The following is a 19,953-nucleotide window of genomic DNA, read 5'->3' as shown; positions in this document are numbered from 1 at the left end:
AATCCTAGGAATTCAGCAAAGCTGCTGAGGGACTCAACAGGTAAGGGAAATTAGCCATTCTGGAGAACTCTCCCTAACAAAGGGTATGTAGCTTGCTGGCACATTAGCAGAGGTGGAGTTGATCAAGGCGGGACTCCCCGTCTCCTGCGCACCTCCTCTTATTTTGTTGCCGAATCTGACCAGCAGCCTTGATCCTGGTTTGTTGAGGAACCAACTCCGGGGTTCCTATTAAAATGTAAGTTGTGGGGATGACAAACTCTGCATCAGTTGGGTGCTGATAGGGTATGGTGGCCCAATGGTCGCTTGTTAGGCGATTAGATCAATTATATGGTCCAGTCAGGTCAGTCATTAATTTGTTTATTTTTGGTTAATTAGAACCAAAGAAAACCTTGTTGTAGAAATGAATGACAAGGTTTTGACATGGTAACTCGCTACACAGCCGACGCGCGTTTCAACCCAAGTCTTTTTCAAGGCCAATTGAGTTAAAGGGTGGACATCAATTGCTGTAAGCTGGTCCTCCCAGATAAGGGCACCAGGGGGGCTGGATAGCCAATTGTTGGCCGGGTCCAGCGAGTTTGTTGCGTGCGAGCATTCTCGGGAATCCGAATCTAGAATTGATTTCCATCCTTTAACTCAATTGGCCTTGAAAAAGACTTTGGTTGAAACGCGTGTTCATTGTGCATTTGCAGCACCCTGGTTTTACTGTACCTCAGTTTTGCAGGTTTCCTGAAAAACAAGTAAATCGATGCATCAGTTCCTGGTGTATCTAAACATGCATTTTGCATTGCTTGCCATGCAGGATGCATCAAGCCGGGCACAATCATTGGCCACCTTTGATCTGAAACACTGCTCAATTGTATCCCATCAAGAACATTGGCACTCTCTACAGCATGACCAAGTACCATGTTGAACATAACATGTAAGGGGCATCGATCCTTCTCCTTGACGGACTTGTCTGTAGACCACCACATTCCTGCCATTACAGACAAAGTAAATTTAAGGAAGCACAGACTTTTCCCAAAGTAAGATTTTAGCCATATGGGACCAAAGCAATAAGATTCTGTATCAGCACTAAGACTTAGTTGGCATACATGCTATACAGATTTCATAGCAAACTGATTTACACCACCACCTGCGGCTAGTTTGGTCCTCAGCAATATGCAACACATGTCCAACTTCAGATGCATCTACAGGGCAATAATTGATGAAGTGTGGGATATTTTCCTAAATACAAGTTTCATCTGGAAATAAATATAATGATTATTTGATCTCCAGTTTATGTTTCAGTCAAACATACAAAATTGAAGTCCAGCCTGGTCAAAATATAAACCTTTATTAGGAAATGGAACATACACAATAAATTTAAATAAAATGTGTGCAATCAGCCTGAACGTAAAAATAAATAAAAATGCTATGTTTCACAATTAAGAACAAAAAGCATCGATAATCCCTTGAGCTAGTGTATGCATGCAACTGGTTTTAAATGCAACACGCCCTTTTCTCTACACGTAGTGAGACAACAAAGCAGATAGAACAGTTCAACAAAAGACCCTAGTTCCAATCCCACGCTTCTCCCTGCTTTAAGTGCAATGTGATTGATCTAGCTCCCATGTAAGGGCAGATTCTGGGACTCGTTGCAATTTTTTCAAACAGTTATTGCTTGGTGCTGATGGATATTGCACTGAACATGGATTTGGAGGATAACAGAACTAAACGTTAACACTACCGACTTGGCAACCAAAATACTCCATTTAAGGGACGAGACTGGTTTCGGGTCTCAGCATCTTAAGTGCATCTCATAGGATTGAATCCGTAGCGACACTGGTGGCCCATATGGCTGGTGGGATGACAAATCCAAGTTTATTGGACCTCAGTTGATGCTTTCAGGGGGATTTTACATAACTTTAAAGGATGGCAGAAGCATCAACTTTTCTTACATAGAGGGTGCCAAGTTTCTGCGGCCGGCGTACACGGATTTCAATAGTTTGTGGGAGACAGTGGTTTGGCCAAATGCAACAATACTGTCTTTACATTGCAAGGATTTAAATAATTGTGTGTATAATGGATTTTAATCATTGTGTGGAATGGATTTACACCGAGCCCAGTTTTTCCATGTGAGACTGTTCTGCTTCAGGTGTCCTATGAATTATTTGGGCCAAGTGAAGGTCCACATTACAGTAATTTTTCTTAAAATAAAAAACAAACAAGGAGCAAAATTAATGGGTCCCGAATTTTCTCAAGGTGAAATTAATATTACCCCTAATCTCCCACACAATCAGTGAACAGCTCCAAAGATTTTGCATGCATGCATTTTGGATACAAAATTGTTGGAGACAATCGACAAGCATTAATCCGATGACCTTCAGAAGTTGGAAAAGTAGGACTCTGCCAAAGCAGCTTCCAACTGGGTTGCTTCATCCAAATGGGGACTCTGCAAGAAAAGAAAAAGATTGTTAATATCTGTGCCCACTTATGCAGCTGCCTTTACAGTGTGGAAACATGGTTCCAGAAATGATGCATCGTTGTAGGTGTGGCAGAAATCATCCCGAGATGCAAAAGTGGAAGACCACAGAATGTAGCGGATTGAACCATCTTAAACAAAAGCATTGAAAGATTTTCCTTTACCGCTGCCTTTTCATGCGCGCAATTGTTGTATTGCTGAATGAAAAATAAACTAATACATTTCAAACTCGAATGCACATCGAGATTAAAAAAACAGCAAGCCCAATTAGTTCATAGTATACCAAGAACAGCTTTTTGCCCTTTTTAAACAGGGCTTCAAATATTTTCAAAAACTCTGAACCATTACAATGCTGGATGAGCCGTTGATTTTGCTATACTGAACATTAATAGTCCCAGTTGCGCCATCTTGGATATAAAAAAAAGTGATTTTCTTTCTAGTATAGGTCACCCAAACCTTATCAGAAGCTTCACCAGCTTTCAGCATTATGGAAGTCATTTTCCCCGCACTTAACACCTCCATTAACATTCAGCAAACGAGTCACTTGTCACAAGACTAAAGCTGATCATCAGATGATCTAGGGGTAGCAATTCTCCTGCCACCTCCGTAATCCATTTTTAGAAGTTTCCTCCAGTATACATGACTGGGCACCCCAACCCCCATCTGAAATGGACTTCTACATTACCACACCATCAGGGACAGCAGTTACTCGTAGAGTTAGGCATTCTCGTTAACCGTTATGGGTCTAAATGCCATCTGTGTGAAATCCTGAAGGAGCTTTATTTTTATGATCAACTTTAAACACTGCAATCTACCACTAATTGGGTATCTCTCGACTAAAATCCTTCCGCCATGTATTCCTGAAACTGCAGCTTTTGTCAGGAGTTGCCAAGACCAAGTGCTTATACGACTAGAAATCACTTCTTTCCACACTACAGTGGAGTTACAATCGTATTCTATAAGCTCCCTCTGAAATGCGTTTCCAAATACTTTTACCTTTGAGTTGTAAGTAGGAAAAATCTTCAATCTTTAAGAACCCAATAGCTTGGACTTCCACAATTCATATAAAGTCACTTACAAAAACGTCTCCAGCATTTGTTACTCCCTTATCCAGCCATCCCTTCATAAGATCGATTGTCCTCCAACTCAAATGGCCCCACACCCCACAAACTACTCAGCGGGAGGGCCAGAGCAAGAGACGTTCACAGTCAAGACTGGGAGCTTTAATATTTTTTAAAGGAGCAGTTTCATTAGGGTCAAAAGCAAGTCTCACTTGCAGTGTATTGGCCCAAGAGTCCAAAGTGCATCGCTTTACCTCCTTAAATCAACCAATACCCTGAACAGTGGCACCTTACTATAATCTAAACTCAGGAAAGCATAACCCCCCCCCCCCTCCACATTTCAGAAAGTCAAAATCCCTATGTGCAATGTATGGCTTTTCCCCCCTTTTCTAAATAAATATAGAAAACGAATGTCTAGTTCCTTGAAAGAGCAAACAAAAACGTCTTGGAAACCAGTTCATTTTCAGACATATGGCCTACCCACAATAGCGTTCTTAACCAATCTTTCCATACTAGTTTTCATTGGCATTTGGCCCGACTCCCCTTCTGGCTCATCTCTGGGGACTACGCCTTTGCTTGGTGGATTCTTTTTGGCCGTTTACAGCTGCAGATCTTGAAATTCACCTCTCCCACTGATGCCTTTCCGGTGTCTGGTGAAGGAACAAGTTACTTACCTGTAACTGTTCTCCAGCATGGGACTGGCATGGATTCATATGCTCATTAATACTCCCCCTCGTCAGGCTGGGAATCCTCTGTAAAGAAAAGAAAAAAAAAAAATCTGTTTCGTTTTTGGACTGTTTCTACTAGTAACTAGTCACTGGTCTCTGGGTCATACTGCCCCCAGCAAATGACTGCCCTCTACCTAAGCCCCTCTGGCAGCCATCTTCAGATTTGGTAGCATGTGAAGTGGCAGTAGGACCAAGAGAAGAGCCGCAAAGGGGTAGGCGGAAGGGTTCACATGCAAATCCATGCCAGACCCATGCTGGAGAACAGTTACAGGTAAGTAACTTGTTCCTTCTCCAGCATGGGTTCTGGCATGGATTCACATGGTTATGAATACAAGAATACATAGCAGTACACACATGCACAACCACGTGAGGTGGCAAGACTCAACATTAAGCATTTCTTACCTCCTCACCAGGCTCACCTTCAGGCGAACAGGTTGCGCAGCACTGCTTGGCCGACTCTGGACTCCTCCCTGGAATCCTGGTCGATGCAGTAGAATCTCGTGAAGGTGTGTGTCGACCTCCACGTAGCAGCCCTGCAGATGTCTAGCAGGGGCACACCAGACAGGAATGCCATGGTAGCAGCGACCGCTCTGGTTTAATGGGCTGTCGGATGGCCGGGCAACGGCCAACCGGTGACAGTGCATGATGCAGCCTGAGAGCCAGCTGGAAATGGAAGCCTTCGAGAGGGCCTTCCCTTGGTTCACAGGTCCAAAGTTCACAAACAGCTGTGATGTTTTCTGAACACTTTGTGCGGTCCACGTAGAACTTCAATGCTCTAGCCACATCCAGTGAGTGCAAAGTGCTCTCAGCCGGCGACGGGAAGAAAACAGGTAACACCAAGGGCTCGTTGAGATGGAAGTCCAACTGCACCTTGGGCATGAAGGAGGGGTGCATCCTCAGGACCACCCTTGTCTTGTGGAAAGTCAGGTATGGAGGTTTACAGGAGAGGGCCTGGATCTAGCCCACTCGTCGTGAGGAGGTGATGGCCACAAGAAACGCTGTCTTCCACGACAGGACCTTCAACAGTGCCGAATGCAGAGGCTCGATTGGCGGCCCCATGAGCCTGGTCAGCACCACGTTGAGCTCCCAGGCCGGGGCCATAGCCTTCACCGGCGGCAACGATCGGAATAGTCGTTTCATGAACTCCTTCGCCAGGCAGAGAGACCATAGAGAGGACCACCCCAGAGATCTGGTGTAGTGGAAGATAGCCGCCAGATGGCTCTTGGAGGCATGTACCAGTTCCTGCCTTGGCCAGCGATAGCAAGTACGGCAACACTTGAGGGGCCGTAATCCGCAGAGGGTTAATCTGTGCACGGCATCAGACAGAACCTCTCCCATTTGTGTCCATAGCACGTGAGTCGAGGACGCCCTGGCCTTTGCAAGCACCTCCTTGCAGTCCGCCAGGATATCATACCCTCCCAACTCTAGTGCTGCAGGAGCCAGGCCTGCAGGTTCAGTGATCCTGGGTCGTGATGGAGGATGGCACCTCCTTCCCTGGTGAGAAGATCCACGTCCGTCGGTAGCTTGACCGGGGGGGGGGGGGGGATGTGGTGGGGGGCACACTGACAAGTCCAGAAGGTCCAGAAACCAGATCAGCCTCAGCCATGCCGGTGTGATGAGGATCATCCTGCACCGGGACCGTCTGAGTTGACTGAGGAGTCGTAGCAGCAATGGCAATGGGGAGGGGGGGGGAACGCATACAGGAATAGGCCGTCCCAGGGGAATGAGAAGACATCGCCCATGCTCCCCGGCTGGGGAAACCTGCTGGCGAACGTCTGGCACTTGGCGTTCGTCGCGAATAGGTCAATCTGGGGATTGCCCCATTGTCGGAATAGGAGATGCACTTGATCCTGCCGCAGTTCCCACTCGTGGCACGAGCGCAGCTCCCTGCTGAGTGAGTCAACAATGGTGTTCTTAATTCCTGTCAGATGGAAGGCTACCAGGAACATACATTGGGCGACGGCCCAGTGCCACAGATCCTGCGCTTCCTTGGATAGGGCTGGGGATCAGGTGCCCCCCTGCTTCCAGATGTAGAACATTGTGGTGGTGTTGTCAGTGAAGAAGGAACGACCCGAGGGCCCAGAACACTGCTCAGAGCTCCAGGACAATGATGTGTAGGGACCTCTCCTCCGGGAGCCAAAGGCCTCTTGCATGGAAATCTCCGGTGTGCGCCCCCCATCCCTCCAGGGAGGCGTCCGTTGTCACAGTCTGATGTGCCGGGGTCTGGAAGTCCATGCCCGCCGCTAGATGCGTGCAGGTGCCCCACCACTGGATCGCTTGGAGGAAAGTCTTGTTGATTGAGATCCTGTCTTCGAAGCTGCCTGCCGCTTGCATCTAACAGGCGTTGAACTCCTGCAGTGGTCGCATCCGTAGCCTGCATAGGCGCACAAGGACATTATTCAGAGTAGGGACTTGATGGATCTCACCCTGGCCACGGTCAGCCGGTGTACCTTGCCCAGGATGGCTTTCGTCCTTTCCTCCGACGGCAAAGCCAATCGCGCCACTGTGTCGACTTTGGCTCCCAGGAATAGGGTGTCTTGCCACGGTACCAAGTGGGATTTCGCGAAGTTGATTGAGAATCCCAGATCCGTGAGCAGTTGGACAGTCTTCCCTGTGTGATCAACGGTGAGTTCCCTTGACTTTGCTCAGATGAGCCAATCGTCCAGGTAGGGTTAGACGTGGATCCCCTGCAGGCACAGCCACACCGCCACTGGTGCTAGGCACTTGAACATCCTGGGCGCCAACTTCAATCCGAAGGGAAGGGCCTTGAACTGATAGTGTCGCCCTTGGACCACAAATCGTAGGAATTTTCTGTGTCCTTTTAGAATGTGGAAGCAGGCATCCTCCAAGTCCAGCGACGCCAGGAAGTTGCCTTCCTCCAGCTGTCCCAGCACGTGCTGGAGGGCGACCATCCGGAATTTCTGGTACTTGATGTACTTGTTTAGATGAAGGTCCAGGATAGGTCGCCAACGGACGGTCTTCTTCCGGATGAGGAAGTACCACGAGTACACTCCGGAGCCCCGGAGCCTTTTTGGGAAGAGTTTGATGGCTCCCTTTCTTAGCATTGCTCGTACCTCCAGCAGCAGTTGAGGGACATGGTTTTCCTTCCTGGCCATGGGTGGAATATGGAGACACCTTTTTTGAAATTCCAGAGTGTGCCCGCGGGCCAGGGCATCCAGCACCCAACGGTCGGTGGAGATGGACTCCCACACGCTGACGAGTTTCGCCAGCCGGCCTCCCACCGGGGTGCTTGGGTGGGAGCCCGACACCACGGCCGGTTCAATCCTGTTTTGTTGCGGCCTTGCCCTGCTTGGCGACGATGACAGGATCCTCTGGTCTTGCCACATCCTCTAAGCTTCCTGCGACGAGGAGCAGGCCGCTTGGCAGTACAAGGAAATGCTGCCGAATCGAAAGGACGGCCGTCTGAGAACGCCCAAGGCCCGAGCCGTCTCGGTGTCTGTCTTGATGGCCTGCAGTGACTTGTCCACTGTCTTGCCAAACAGGTTGGTCCCATCGAAGTGAATGTCCAGAACACTGGTCTGCACGCCCAGGCGGAAATTTGTGGCCTTGAGCCAACCATGCTGGCGAAGGCAAATGCTGTTGCTCATCTGGTGAAATTGTCGGCGATGTCTGGCCACCATTATGGCATGGTCCGAAACCACCTCGCCTTCCTGTAGGATTTCCAGGGCCTCGGCCCTCTTGTCTGGGAGGAAGTCCAGGAGCAGAGCGATCTTGAACCACAGCTCCCGGTCAGTGTGCCACGATTGCGAGGGCATTGGCCGCTTTAGTTGTTGTCGCCACCGAGATGACCTGTCGTCCAGCTTCTTCCCCTCACCGTCCGGGGGTGGGGGATGTAGAAGTTGATGTCGCCAATTTCTTCTTGGCCACCGCAGAGACCACTGAATCCAGGGACGGCTGTGCTCTGGAGGGGGGGGGGGGTGGGGGAAGGGGTATTTCTTCTTGTACCGGTCTCTTAGCGGGAGCCGTGGCCGGGTTCTTCAGTAGTGCCAGCCCCTTGTCTCAGATGTCGTCCAATAACAGGACTGAGAGGACAGTCTTCCTCTTGGTCTCCCGTCATTGGTAGAGGAAGCCCTCCTTCTGTTCTTCAGGGCAAAGCTGGAAGAGCTCAGATGCCCTGGCGATCATGGTGTGGAAGGAGCCCATTTTTTCAGGGTGGTGAGGGGGAGGCCCGGGGAGGTGGTGATGGGAGGTCCATACCGTCACCACCGTCATCCATCGCCGTTCCCGTCTCATCCCTCGGAGGAGGGGATGAAGGCTGGAAGGGGGGGGCGGCGGCGGGGGAGGAGGATGGACTTTTCTCTGCTTGTTAGGTGGGCTCCCTGATGGTCCAGACACCGCTGAGTTGTCGGTGGGGGTTAAGGGCATCCTTGTCCTCATCTCCGTACACAGGGCCTGTATAGCCTGCAACGGGACCGAGGGCTGGGGCGTGGGGCCCTCCACGGCCCCATCTTCTTCATCGGCTCCCCCGTTGCTCTCTTCGTCCGCCTAGTCAGGATCCTTCCCGTGGTCCTTGGATTTCCCGTTGCTCTCTTGGTCGGCCTCGTCGGGATCCTTCCCATGGGCCCTGGATTCGGACTTCCTGTCCAGGATCCTTTGGACGCTAGCCAACTCATCCTCAGGAGGTGGTATCCGTGTCCGTCAAGGCTACTGTGCCCACCCCTCCTTCTCCTGCTGGGGTTTCACGGGGGTCTTCTCAATAGGCAGGGTGAATCAGGGCCTTCACGACCTTGGGCGTGCCTGAAGCCTTCACCTTGGGAGGAGGCTCAACACCTCGCTCCCCCACGGCTATCTGTCAGGATCAACCAGGGCTTCTCCCGAAGCTTACCCGGGTTCTCAGTCTTCCTCTTCACCCAGCCAGAGCGTTGGCTCGCGATTGATGGCGTCGTGATAATGCGCCCTGCCTGGCAGTCAAGGAGCCCGACCAATCAGTGCTCCCGAGGCCCGCAGACTCACGGTGCTTTGCCTTTTGTTGGGCCCCCGTCACCGGAGCGCCCTCAAAAGGTCTTGGAAGACCACTCAGACTTCTTCCTCTTCTCACCTGCAGCTGGGCTCTTCCCCCTCCAGCCAGTTGGTGAGCCGAGTAAGACGATCCTTCCTTGTCCGTTTGGACAGGTTCTTACATAGTGAAGGCAGTAGAGGCACCGAGAGTGCTCATCCTCAAAGACGTTCTATAGTCCGCATCCAGGGCTGCTCCTGAACAGCTTGGATCCAACAGGCGTCATGCTTACTTTGTCCTGGGCCATGTCCACATGGGGTAGGCCTCAAAGATCTTCTGGAATTCTCAGAGAAGTGGAAACGCGACAAAAGATGCCCTTGAGGGGTGTTAAAAATTCCGAAAACTGGTCCCCGTTGATCGGAATCGGTGCAGCTTGAGGCTCGATTGACTGAAAATATAAGAGTAAACTCTTTGAAAAAATGCAAAACCCAGTAAAAGCTCGAGAGCTACAGCACGAGGACTCCAAATACTTGAACGTGTGGTAAAAATCTGAAGATGGCTGCCAGAGGAGGGGCTTAGAGGGCAGTCATTGGCTGGGGGCAGTATGACCCAGAGACCAGCGATTGGTTACTAGTAGAAAGACAGTTCAGAAACGAAACTGAAACTTTATTTTTTCTTTACCGAGGATTCCCAGCCTGACTACAGGGAATATTCATGAGCATGTGAATCCATGCCAGACCCCATGCTGGAGAAATATTTTTTCCTCCGATTCTGCCTCATATTACCTCTGCAGTAAATCACTCCTGTCAATAGGGAATATTGCTTCCATTCTTAAATGTGCTATTGTAATTCCTCTTAAGAAACCGGCTCTGGTTCCTTTAGTTCTTGCCAATTTCCACCCCATCTCTCTTCTGCCTTTTTGCATGAAGTTGCTTGAATCCCTGGTGTCTCCACTACTGGTGCGGTTCAGTGAGGCTACGTCCCTGCTCAGTGCTTTTCAAAATCAGGTTTTAGACCAGGCCAAGGTACCGAGACTGTACTGTCTTATTGCTGATCAGGGTGGAGAGGCCGCATTGATGCAGTTGGATCTTTCGGCTGCGTTTGATACGGTCGACCACTCCATCCTGATCAGTAGTCTGTCAGCTGCTGGTATGTCAGGTTCAGTTCTCTCAGGTCTCTCATGGTTCCACTCTTTTCTTTCTGACCGCTCTCAGCGGCTGCTGCAACCCTTTCTCTCTGCAGTCCCTGCTATGATGTGGGGGGTCCCTCAGGGATTGGCCTCATCCCCAACACCTTTTAATATCTACATTCAGCCCCTGATCGCTCTGATCCGCGCCCACAGCTTTGGCTGCTACTCTTATGTGGATACCTAGATTCAGGTGCAGCTGGATTTTCGATTATCAAGCCAATGCCACCGAGCTGCGAGATTGTGTAGTAGCCATGGGTTGCTGGATGAGCGAAAATTGGCTGAAATTGAATGGAGACAAGACAGAGGCCATGGTTGTGGGCTCCTCCAACGCAACCTCTCTTTGGACTCCTTTTTTTGGCTCCTTTCCTGCTGTAGTTCTGGCGGTCAAAAACATGGGTGTTAAGCTATCTGCTTCTCTTTCTAAGGCTCCAAGTTAGTTAGGTCTGTCGGGCTGGTCATTTTCAATTGAAAGTACTTCAAAAGGTTCTGCAATGTATTCCTCTTTACCTGCAAGCCCCAGTGGTTTCTGCCCTGGTTCTCAGCAGGAATGATTATTGCAATTCTTTTTACTTGGCTCATCCAGACATTTGATAAAGCATCTGCAGGTTCTCCAAAATTCTGCTGCCCATCTTGCCACTGGTACTCCCTATCGCCAACATATTTCACCAATTCTTAATTCCCTTCTGTGGTTGCCAGTGACAGGGCGTGTGCACTTCAAATCTCTTTGTATGGTGCACATGGCCTCCAATGGTGCTGGCCCAGAGTATCTACAGCAGAAATTTCGTCTTTATGTTCCTGCTCGCGCACTACGCTCTGTGGATCGTTCAATTCTGGCTGTCCCTAGAGTCCCCCAAGCGAGAATTGGCAGCCGTTCTTTCTCGGTTAAAGCTGCCATTTTGTGGAATGCTCTCATGGCTGCCTTCCGCGCAGTGTCTATTGACTTACAATTTAGGAAGGCTTTGAAAACCTTACTTTAGTTCTTTTCTCCCGAGTTTTAGGACCTCAGTCCTAGCACCAGGTTGCTTTCGATGTCGGTTGCGCTGTGATCTGGTACACAAATAACCTATAACATTGTGTTGGGAGGCAGATGAATACATCAGCCGTAGTTTCTGCCCCTCCCCAGGCCCAATACTGCACAGGTGCCAGATTTTCCACAGAAAACCGTACTGCCCTTACCCCAGGTACAGCAGGACATTGAATGCTTTCTTCATTTTAAAATGTCTCAAGCGCATGCATTAGACACAAAGCAAACATGCACTACACAAAAAGGTAATATATACATTTATGCATGAATATTAACATAGCATCCACAGACATGAAAAACAACATAAGGTGAATGCAACACTAAGGACATGCAAATATAGCTCACTAACAGAAACGAGATTAGTTGGGAAGCCATCTTACAAATGGTAGCTGCATCACACTTTTAAATGGAGTTAGGGACTCAGGACCTCGGGAAAACTAATTGTCAGCTGCCGTCTGAGCTCTGCACTGATCTGTATTTCTGTGGATTCAGTGCCAAGGTTAAAGTGAAATAAGTGGGGGGGTATGGGAACGGCAGAACAGAGGCATGAGATTGTTGCCAAGATGCAGTGTGCTCCCAGATTAATGTTTTATAAGAATGCAACCAGTCTTTGTAAGCCAGGTGCACCAAAACAGTGAAGAATAAAAGTGAAGCTGGTGGCAATAGACATCACATGAACATTAGCCAAATTCTCAATAAATAGAATGTAATTCGATTTCATACACAGTCCTGTAGCATGTGATCGATCCATAGCTGGAGACATAGTGTTAATGAAAATGACAAACTTTCAGTGAAACCTGAACAAAACATTTTAATAAAAGTAAATGTGGGGGGGTGGGTAAGGGATACAAAAAGGGTGGGGCTGTTTGTGGTTTCAGTAAAGCAGGAAACAGGGTGTTGGGGGTGCCCCCCAAATAAAAATGTCTGTTATTTAGGTGTCACTAAAAATGTATGTCTTTATTTATTGTGTCATTTTAAACACATGGAACCGCTGGAGAACACAGACTATTCATTAGAAGTCAAAAAAGATCAGACACCTGCAATGCTCCCTAAATGCTCAGAGACGAGGAGCTACACAGGGCCAATTACAAAGATTGCACACTCTAATGGCTTACGAATGAGTGATGGTAACATTATCGAACAAAGGACAGCCCATGGGCCTCTCTTTTCCTACTACCTGTCTGGCTCATATCTAGATGACCGGTTGAGCATCCAAGGTTGGTTAGCAAGGAGCCAAGCTATCAGAACCCCAAATGTCAGGGCGTACATCAATTAGTATGCCAACCAATCTCTTGTATTAGAAAAGATGCATTTTTTTTTTACCTTACCAATATGGAGGTGGTTCCAGGTGGAGTCATCAGATGTGTAACTCAATGAAGTGTTAAACCCCTATAGAACCTATATGCAGCCAAACCCCTTCACCTATACCTGTTCCCGCAGGTATTGTTATGACATCATTGATGATGCATTTGGAGTACATAAGCAATTGTTTTCTATTAAAATCGAGAGTAACAAGATGTTTATGCTGGATTGCTGTGACCACTTTGTTTGGATAATAAAGCTGGTTGAGGCTTGCGCTTGTCAACTCCGTCTTTGAATCTGGTTTGCATTGACTCCAGTTCTTCTGGGTCAGTTTGGGATTTTTGGGGCTGAGAAAGGACTGCTTAGCAGGCTGTCGAGGGGTCACTGCGAGGTCCCTGCCGTGTCCGAGGACTGCAGAGGCAAGCTGTGCAGAGCGGGAACACAGCATAGAAGGTTCAGCAGGGGCCCCTCTTTGGCGAAAAGCCCTGCCCGGTCTCTGAGGGCATCCCGTAGGGCAAGGAAGGTTGCAGGCTAATAAGGGAGACTTCACTGAAAACATTCTGCAGATCCATTAATGCAAGTATGACATAGGAATGGAAAAATAGGGTAGGGATTTTTATTATTGGTTTGTGAAGAAGCAAGAGACGGAGGATTTACCAACAAGGGTTGGAAAAGATCATGTGGTAAGCCTTGTTAGGGGCAGTAATAAAAGACGGATAGCTCGCAGAGGGTGAGAAGACCGATGGATTGTACTTGTGTAGTAAACGTTGAGATACCTTGAGCTTTGTAGAAGTGGATTTGTGTAGGATGTAAAGTGGTGGTGCAGGGGCTGCTGGGAGAGGGCGGGCTGCTGGGAGATGGAGAGGCAAGACAACTGGGAGATGGAGGCAGGGCTACTGGGAGAGGTGGGGTAGGGTAAAGTATTGGGTTGGGGTGTAAAGGAGGAAAAGGGGTGAATGAGAAGTAAAATAGTTTGGAAAGTATTGTTAAGTTGTGTTGTGACCTATTAGAATGGTGGATACTTCAATTCATGTATTTTAAGTTCTTGCACCAATAATGAAAACATTCTTAAATACAACACAGAATGGGTTAAAGTCAAGCCAGTCAAGATGTTTATGCCCTGGGCACAAGAAGGCACTCATTTAAAGACTGTACTGCAACATATGTGCACATATTTACATGCCGCTTATAAGGGAAAACAGTTACAAAATAGGCTAGGGATTGTCAAATTGGGGAAAATGGTCAGAGGATGTAGTGGAGCCAGATATGAAGGAAAGGATGCTTTATCAGCATGATGACGGGTGTATGACACCCACGGCTGATGCTGCTCCTCTCCAGAGCAGTGATCTGTCCTTGACTGCACAGGTATTATAACCATTACATGTATTAAAAGCAGCATCAGGGAATACCAATCCCACATACGCACCTCCCATATACAGCAGGGAAGGCCTTATAAGTGCGGAGAAAATAAGCAAACAATCACTGTCCACACATCGAATATGACGAGCACTGTGACTTGCAAGCAAAGTTAAGGGAAGCAGAGGGAGAGGGGGTAGACGGGGTGAGCTAGCAATGGTACCAAATAAATGATTAGGACAGAATCCTCAAGTTGTATCGAAAGGGCATTGATGACTAAAGAGAAGGCAAGTTAGAGAACGATAGGAGCGAGAAGAGAAATGAGTGGAGAAAGAGCGGAGAGGAAAAAAGAAAAAGGAGAAACAAAGGGACCAGAAGGAAAGGAAGGACAGACGAAAAAACAAAGATAAGATATGGGAAGGGAAGGAAAGCGAAGACAGATGGGAAGAAAATAAATAAGCGAAAGGGCAAGAAAAGGAAAAAAGAAACTGAGGTGAAGAAAGAAAGAAGCGCTTAGAAAGGCGATGCAAGGAAGTTGATGACAATAGATGCAGACATGCAATGCCAAATAAAAGGGGACATTTCAAAGGTTCCATGGACAAAAGGACCACATGATGTGAGCATACTAAAAGGGGTGGGGGTAGTACACTTTAAAATAAAAGTTGCTCTGTTACCACGAGTAAAGCAATACCCCCCCCCCCCCTTGAGCAGCAGATAAGGGCATATAAGAGACATTGCATGTCCTATGGCAGCAAGGTATAATACAGGAATCCACATCACCTTGCAATACGGCTGTCTCATAAATAAAATGGGCGTGGCGTTTCATACAGGATTTATGCCCTCTTTACATTTGAGGCAGAATACTCAGTTCCAAACAACGTGACCATTTTTTGCAACGTGCATAGCAGAAGTACACAATTTCACAGTAGTAGATTTGAAAAATGCATTCTCTACTGCCCTACATCCTGATTCCAGGTATCTCACCATCTTTACTTATCGCACAACTAGATTTGAACACATGAGAAGCACCCAGCATATTTAATAGAGTAATACAAATGGATTTGAGAAACGTACAGGTTGCAAGTACAGTGATAAAATACGTGGATGACCTTTTAGTGTCTAGCACAACAGAAGAACGCAGAAGGGACTCTGACATTGCTAGCTGACAAAGTCGACAAAGACAAATTGCAGCATTCTCAAACGGATGTAGCTTACTTGTGCAGATTGTGTCAGCAGATGGGAGAAAAATAACACCCGAGAGTGTTGAGGCAACACATAAAACACCCAGGCCAAAGACAGTGAAAGAAATCCAACAGCTTTTATGGCTGTGCAGCTATTGCAGGGCATAGGTTTTCGATCCACTTATACCAGGCCATTACTGCAAGGACTCAAAGAAGCTCGGAAAAACAAAAGCAATATAAAATGGACAGCAGAAATGAATGAGTTTTGATGAACTTAAACATGAACTAGCACATGCACCAGTACTAGCTACACTCAACTATAAAGAGAAGTCTCACTTGTTCTCTCACTCAGACAGCAAAGTGATTACCGCTGTGCTGACAAAAAAAAGTGAGCTGGTCATAAGCCACTGGCCTACTACAGCGGACCTCTTGACCCCGTGATGCAAGGACACTTTCCTTGCGAACAGGTTGCTGCTACTGTGCTCGCAATTGAGAAAGCATCAACAACGGGGTGCCATGTAATTTTGCACATGGAATATGGACTGTTCGCAATACTAGAAAGAACCAAATCAACATTGACAACCCAGAAATCTTCAGGGTATGAAGTAATACTAACATATCCTGCAATAGAGGTGATAAAGTGCAGAATAATAAACCAAACAGAATTCATTGCAGAATAAATTGAGGAGGCAGATTACATACATAATTTGGGTGGCATGCATAAACAGGAGTGAAGGCAACCCACTAGTAAAAGAGGAGCCGATTTAAGGGGGGCAGTGAGCATGATAATTATTGCATTCTAGTTCGGCAGTAGTGGGACACAAAGACTACACATGGGAGAGGAGTTGATGGTGTATGCACAGACAGGATTGCCAGCCCACTACTCTGCGCAAGCAGCAGAATTAATGGCACTGAGGCACTAAATAGGTAAGAAGGGCAAGCAGTTAATATCTTTCCAGACTCAGCATATGGAACATCCACTGTGCATTCAGGACTGGCAAGGTGGGAAAAGAAGGTTAAAAAGAAGTGATGGCACACCAGTAGCGCATGCAACACTGCTGAGTAAATTATTAGAATTGCTACCACTCCCAGCAGAATTGGCTTCAATTAAGTGCAAGGCCCACACAGTAGGGTAAGATTTCATTTTTTATTAGTTAACAAAAAAACTGCCAAAGCAGCAAAAGCAGCAGCATATCTGCCAGAAGATGCATGTGTTGCTCCCTGACAAAGGAAAAAATACCTCTTATCGCATTAATAAAAATTAGGAAAGAAAGTGATGTATTGCAAGAAAATGTTAATGCAACTCCGATAGTACGAATAGAATTGCAGGGAGAAACACCAGATGAGAACAAATCATGGAAGAGATGTTTTGTCCAACAGATCTAATTTGGCCGCAGGATATTATAGGCAAAGTTGTAATGCCCAAAAAATGTGTTGAAAGTAGCACAAGAACAGCTCCACTACGCTGCCCACTTATCAAAGAGCTTGTGGCTCCGGGGATAAGTGAAGACTGGTTCATGTTCACAAATTCAGAAACATTGTCCCATAGGTTTAGCAACTGTATGATTTGTAAAAAAAAAATCCTACCAGGTCACACTGAGTAGAACTGGGAATGTTGCCGCAACAGAAGGGGCCCTTCAGGCACTTGCATATAGACTATGTTGATATGCAAGATAGATGTACCTCAGATACATGCTTTTTGTGGTGTGTCCATTTTCACGTTGGCTTGAGGCTGGTCCCTGTGCCTATTATAACACCTGTTCACTTGCGAAAAACTGTTCCTGAGGTGGGGGATACCAGACAAAATTTGCTACGGCAATGGTCGGCATTTTGCAAATGATTTGATTAAAGTAGTAACTGCCTCCCTTGGAGGACAAACTGCACGGTTTATCACCCACAAGCAAACTGTTTGTTGAGACCATTAATGACTTCTTAAAGTCAAGCTTAGCAAAGTGAATGCAAACTCTTGGAAAATCGTGGTTGCATTGCTCATCTCTTGCACTTTTTCGCTTGGCACAACTTGCCCTGAGGAGATCATCATCTCACTCCACACAAGATGGTTACAGGTTGGAGGATGCATGCACCTATACCTCTCATGTACAATCTCAGATGCAAATTTCTCTAACATTCTCAGGGGAGAGCTCCATATGTATCTCTCATAACTTACTAGCCTCAATATATATGCCTGCAGACAAGGCCAAGAGCTCAGGCAGAGCAAACAAGTGATCAAGGAGGACAGTTACTGCAAGTGGCACCCCTCTTCATTTTTATATTATTGTTATGATCAGTAAAACCTGATCTTTCAACAAATGTATACAAAATTTAAAATGTCACATCAGTAATAGAAAAATGTACAAACATATTACTCTTTTGGATTCACATGAGCATTCAAAGAAAACTTAGGTGCATTATTTAAAAATTAAACACAGATTACTACATTACGTTAACCACTGTTAGCATCATTCCGTTTTATATTCAAATAATTTAAATATTTCACAACTACATATCTCAATCGTTTGGAATGACCACTATGTAATTTTAACCATAGTTGGTCAGTTATGATAACAGTAGTTTCATTAAACAGCTGTTTGAAGTAAATTTCGCACTGGTAACAATTCAAACGCACTCCACTATCAGATGTTTCAATGTTTCGACCTCTTGGAAAAAGATATCCGACCAGGTTTGTCGTTTTTGTGACCATCTAAATAATATTTCTCTTGTGGGGCATGTATTTAACCTAAATCGCACGAAATCTGTACGATGGCTTGGATTGGGGGATAGCTTTAAATGTTTTTCCATATGGCCTTGAGCTTTAAGATCAAATGGATTCTGTCCAAATTTCTGAATTTTCAGGCAGGCATTTGTCTTAATCCAATCGGATTTCCACAATTTACATTTGGCTTTATTTGGATTCTCAATTAGTAAGATCTCTGAAATATCTGCACTCTAAAAATGTTTGCACGATCACGCCAGTTTTTTGCAAAGGTATCATCTGCTAGCAACAAATGTCGAAATATGAGTAGCCGATTAGTATTATCCTGCATAATACATTTTCTATACAGTTGGCATACTTTCCATTTATATACAGCATAGAAAGAAATTAGACCCATTTTGTGTCCGATAATCGCCATGGATTCAGAGTTTGGTAACAAGGTTTTTTTTTCCAATAGGCATTTTCATATTTAGACCAGTAAGCATAGGATTGACATTTTTTAGATTGACCCATATAAAATAGTTGGGATAAATGTTTGTTTATAATATATAATCAAAGGGTCCATGGTGAATTTACAATATTTCGCTCAAATGATTCGTGCTTGTGATAGAGCAGTAAGATGTTTCATTTGAAGATGATATTCATATGGTTTGTCAGACATGATTATTCATGCATATCCCAAGATGTACGAGTTTACTATCTGGAGATCACTATTCTCTAACTGCCAATGATATGTTTTGTGCCCTTTTTCACGCCAAATTGCATGACTTGAGTTTTGATGGTATTAATGCTAATGCAATTTTTCCTAGCATAGGTATCTAGGGTATTCAACATGGTGCGTAATCCTGCTGGTGTTTTGGATAAAAGCACCATGTCGTCGGCATAGAGAAACCAATTTATGGCTGTTCCATATAGTTATGGTGGGTAGCTAACCAACCCTCCAAAGCTGGATCCAATGTCTAGAAGGAAGAAATTAAACAGGGCAGAGGCTAACAAAACCGCCCCGTTTCAACACTCGAGTGGTCACTATGGGGTCGGCCAACAAGCCATCAGTACTCGGACGAATCTGGATTGAGGTATTCACATGTAATTCAAGGATCCATTTTAATATGTACCATGGACATGCCAGATCCATCAGTTTCTTTAATAGTAGTTCCCTAGCAACAAGATCAAAGGCTGACCTAAAGTCCATGAATGCCGCATATATGGGTTGTTTACACTGCTTCCCTTGATGGATGATGGCATTCAAGGTAATTAGGCTAATGGCTGTACCTAGGCCAGGTAGGAACCCTGTTTGAAAGGTATATCTGTAACTCAATTTAGCCATTTCCTAAACTTGCCCAGAATCATACGGGTGAAGATTTTCCCTGTGTAATCTAATAAAGCAATTGGTCTATAGGAGGCAGGGTTTGTCCGGTCTCCTCTTAAATATGGGGAGGATGATCGAAGTTTTCCAATTCTGGGGGATACGCCCCGTCACCATGATGTTCTTGAATATAAGATGCAATGTCAGTCCATAGGTCTATATTTTGTTTTAATATAACATTATGAAGACCATCTGACCCAGCTGCTCTGGAAGTACTCAACTTTGATATGAAGAAATGTATATCATCCCGATCAAAGTGCACATTATGATCAGCGATAATTTTATCCCAATCTAGAAGGATATTTGAGAAATGTGTGGCATATATATTACTAAAGAATGTTTGCCATTGTTGTTCACAAATTGAATTTATTTGCATCGTTGGTAGATTTTTAGTCCGGGTGTTATTTAATTGTGCCCATATACCCCCAGATGATTTCAGGATGATCTGTCTCATCATAACCTCACCATCATGTTGATATTGTGAGGCACGACGTGCTCTTAGCCCTCTTTTGTAGGAACTTTATTGCTTTATCTGCTCAAGGTTGGTTGCAAGAGTAGACCTGGACACATTAGATAACATCCTTATACGACTCCTTAATTCACTCTTTTTACATT

At 46.0% G+C, this 19,953-nt stretch overlaps 1 protein-coding gene across 2 annotated transcripts in view; it reads right to left on the bottom strand.

The window, feature by feature from the left end:
- Window positions 1-1,317: 1,317 nt before the first annotated feature.
- The window catches only part of LOC138498601 (E3 ubiquitin-protein ligase RNF138-like), a 182,602-nt gene continuing 163,966 nt past the window's right edge, over window positions 1,318-19,953 (bottom strand). For both annotated transcript variants that reach the window (XM_069622333.1, XM_069622334.1), the window contains exon 7: window positions 1,318-2,431. In XM_069622333.1, coding sequence (XP_069478434.1) covers window positions 2,363-2,431 — 69 coding nt within the window. In that variant the 3' untranslated portion in view covers window positions 1,318-2,362. The remainder of the gene's footprint in view (window positions 2,432-19,953) is intronic.

This window comes from Ambystoma mexicanum, chromosome 5q, assembly GCF_040938575.1.
Source record: "Ambystoma mexicanum isolate Mex_15411 chromosome 5q, UKY_AmexF1_1, whole genome shotgun sequence".
Lineage (NCBI taxonomy): Eukaryota > Metazoa > Chordata > Amphibia > Caudata > Ambystomatidae > Ambystoma > Ambystoma mexicanum.
The sequence above is the reverse complement of the archived record's forward strand: the minus strand, read 5'-3'. Positions and strand labels throughout refer to the sequence as shown.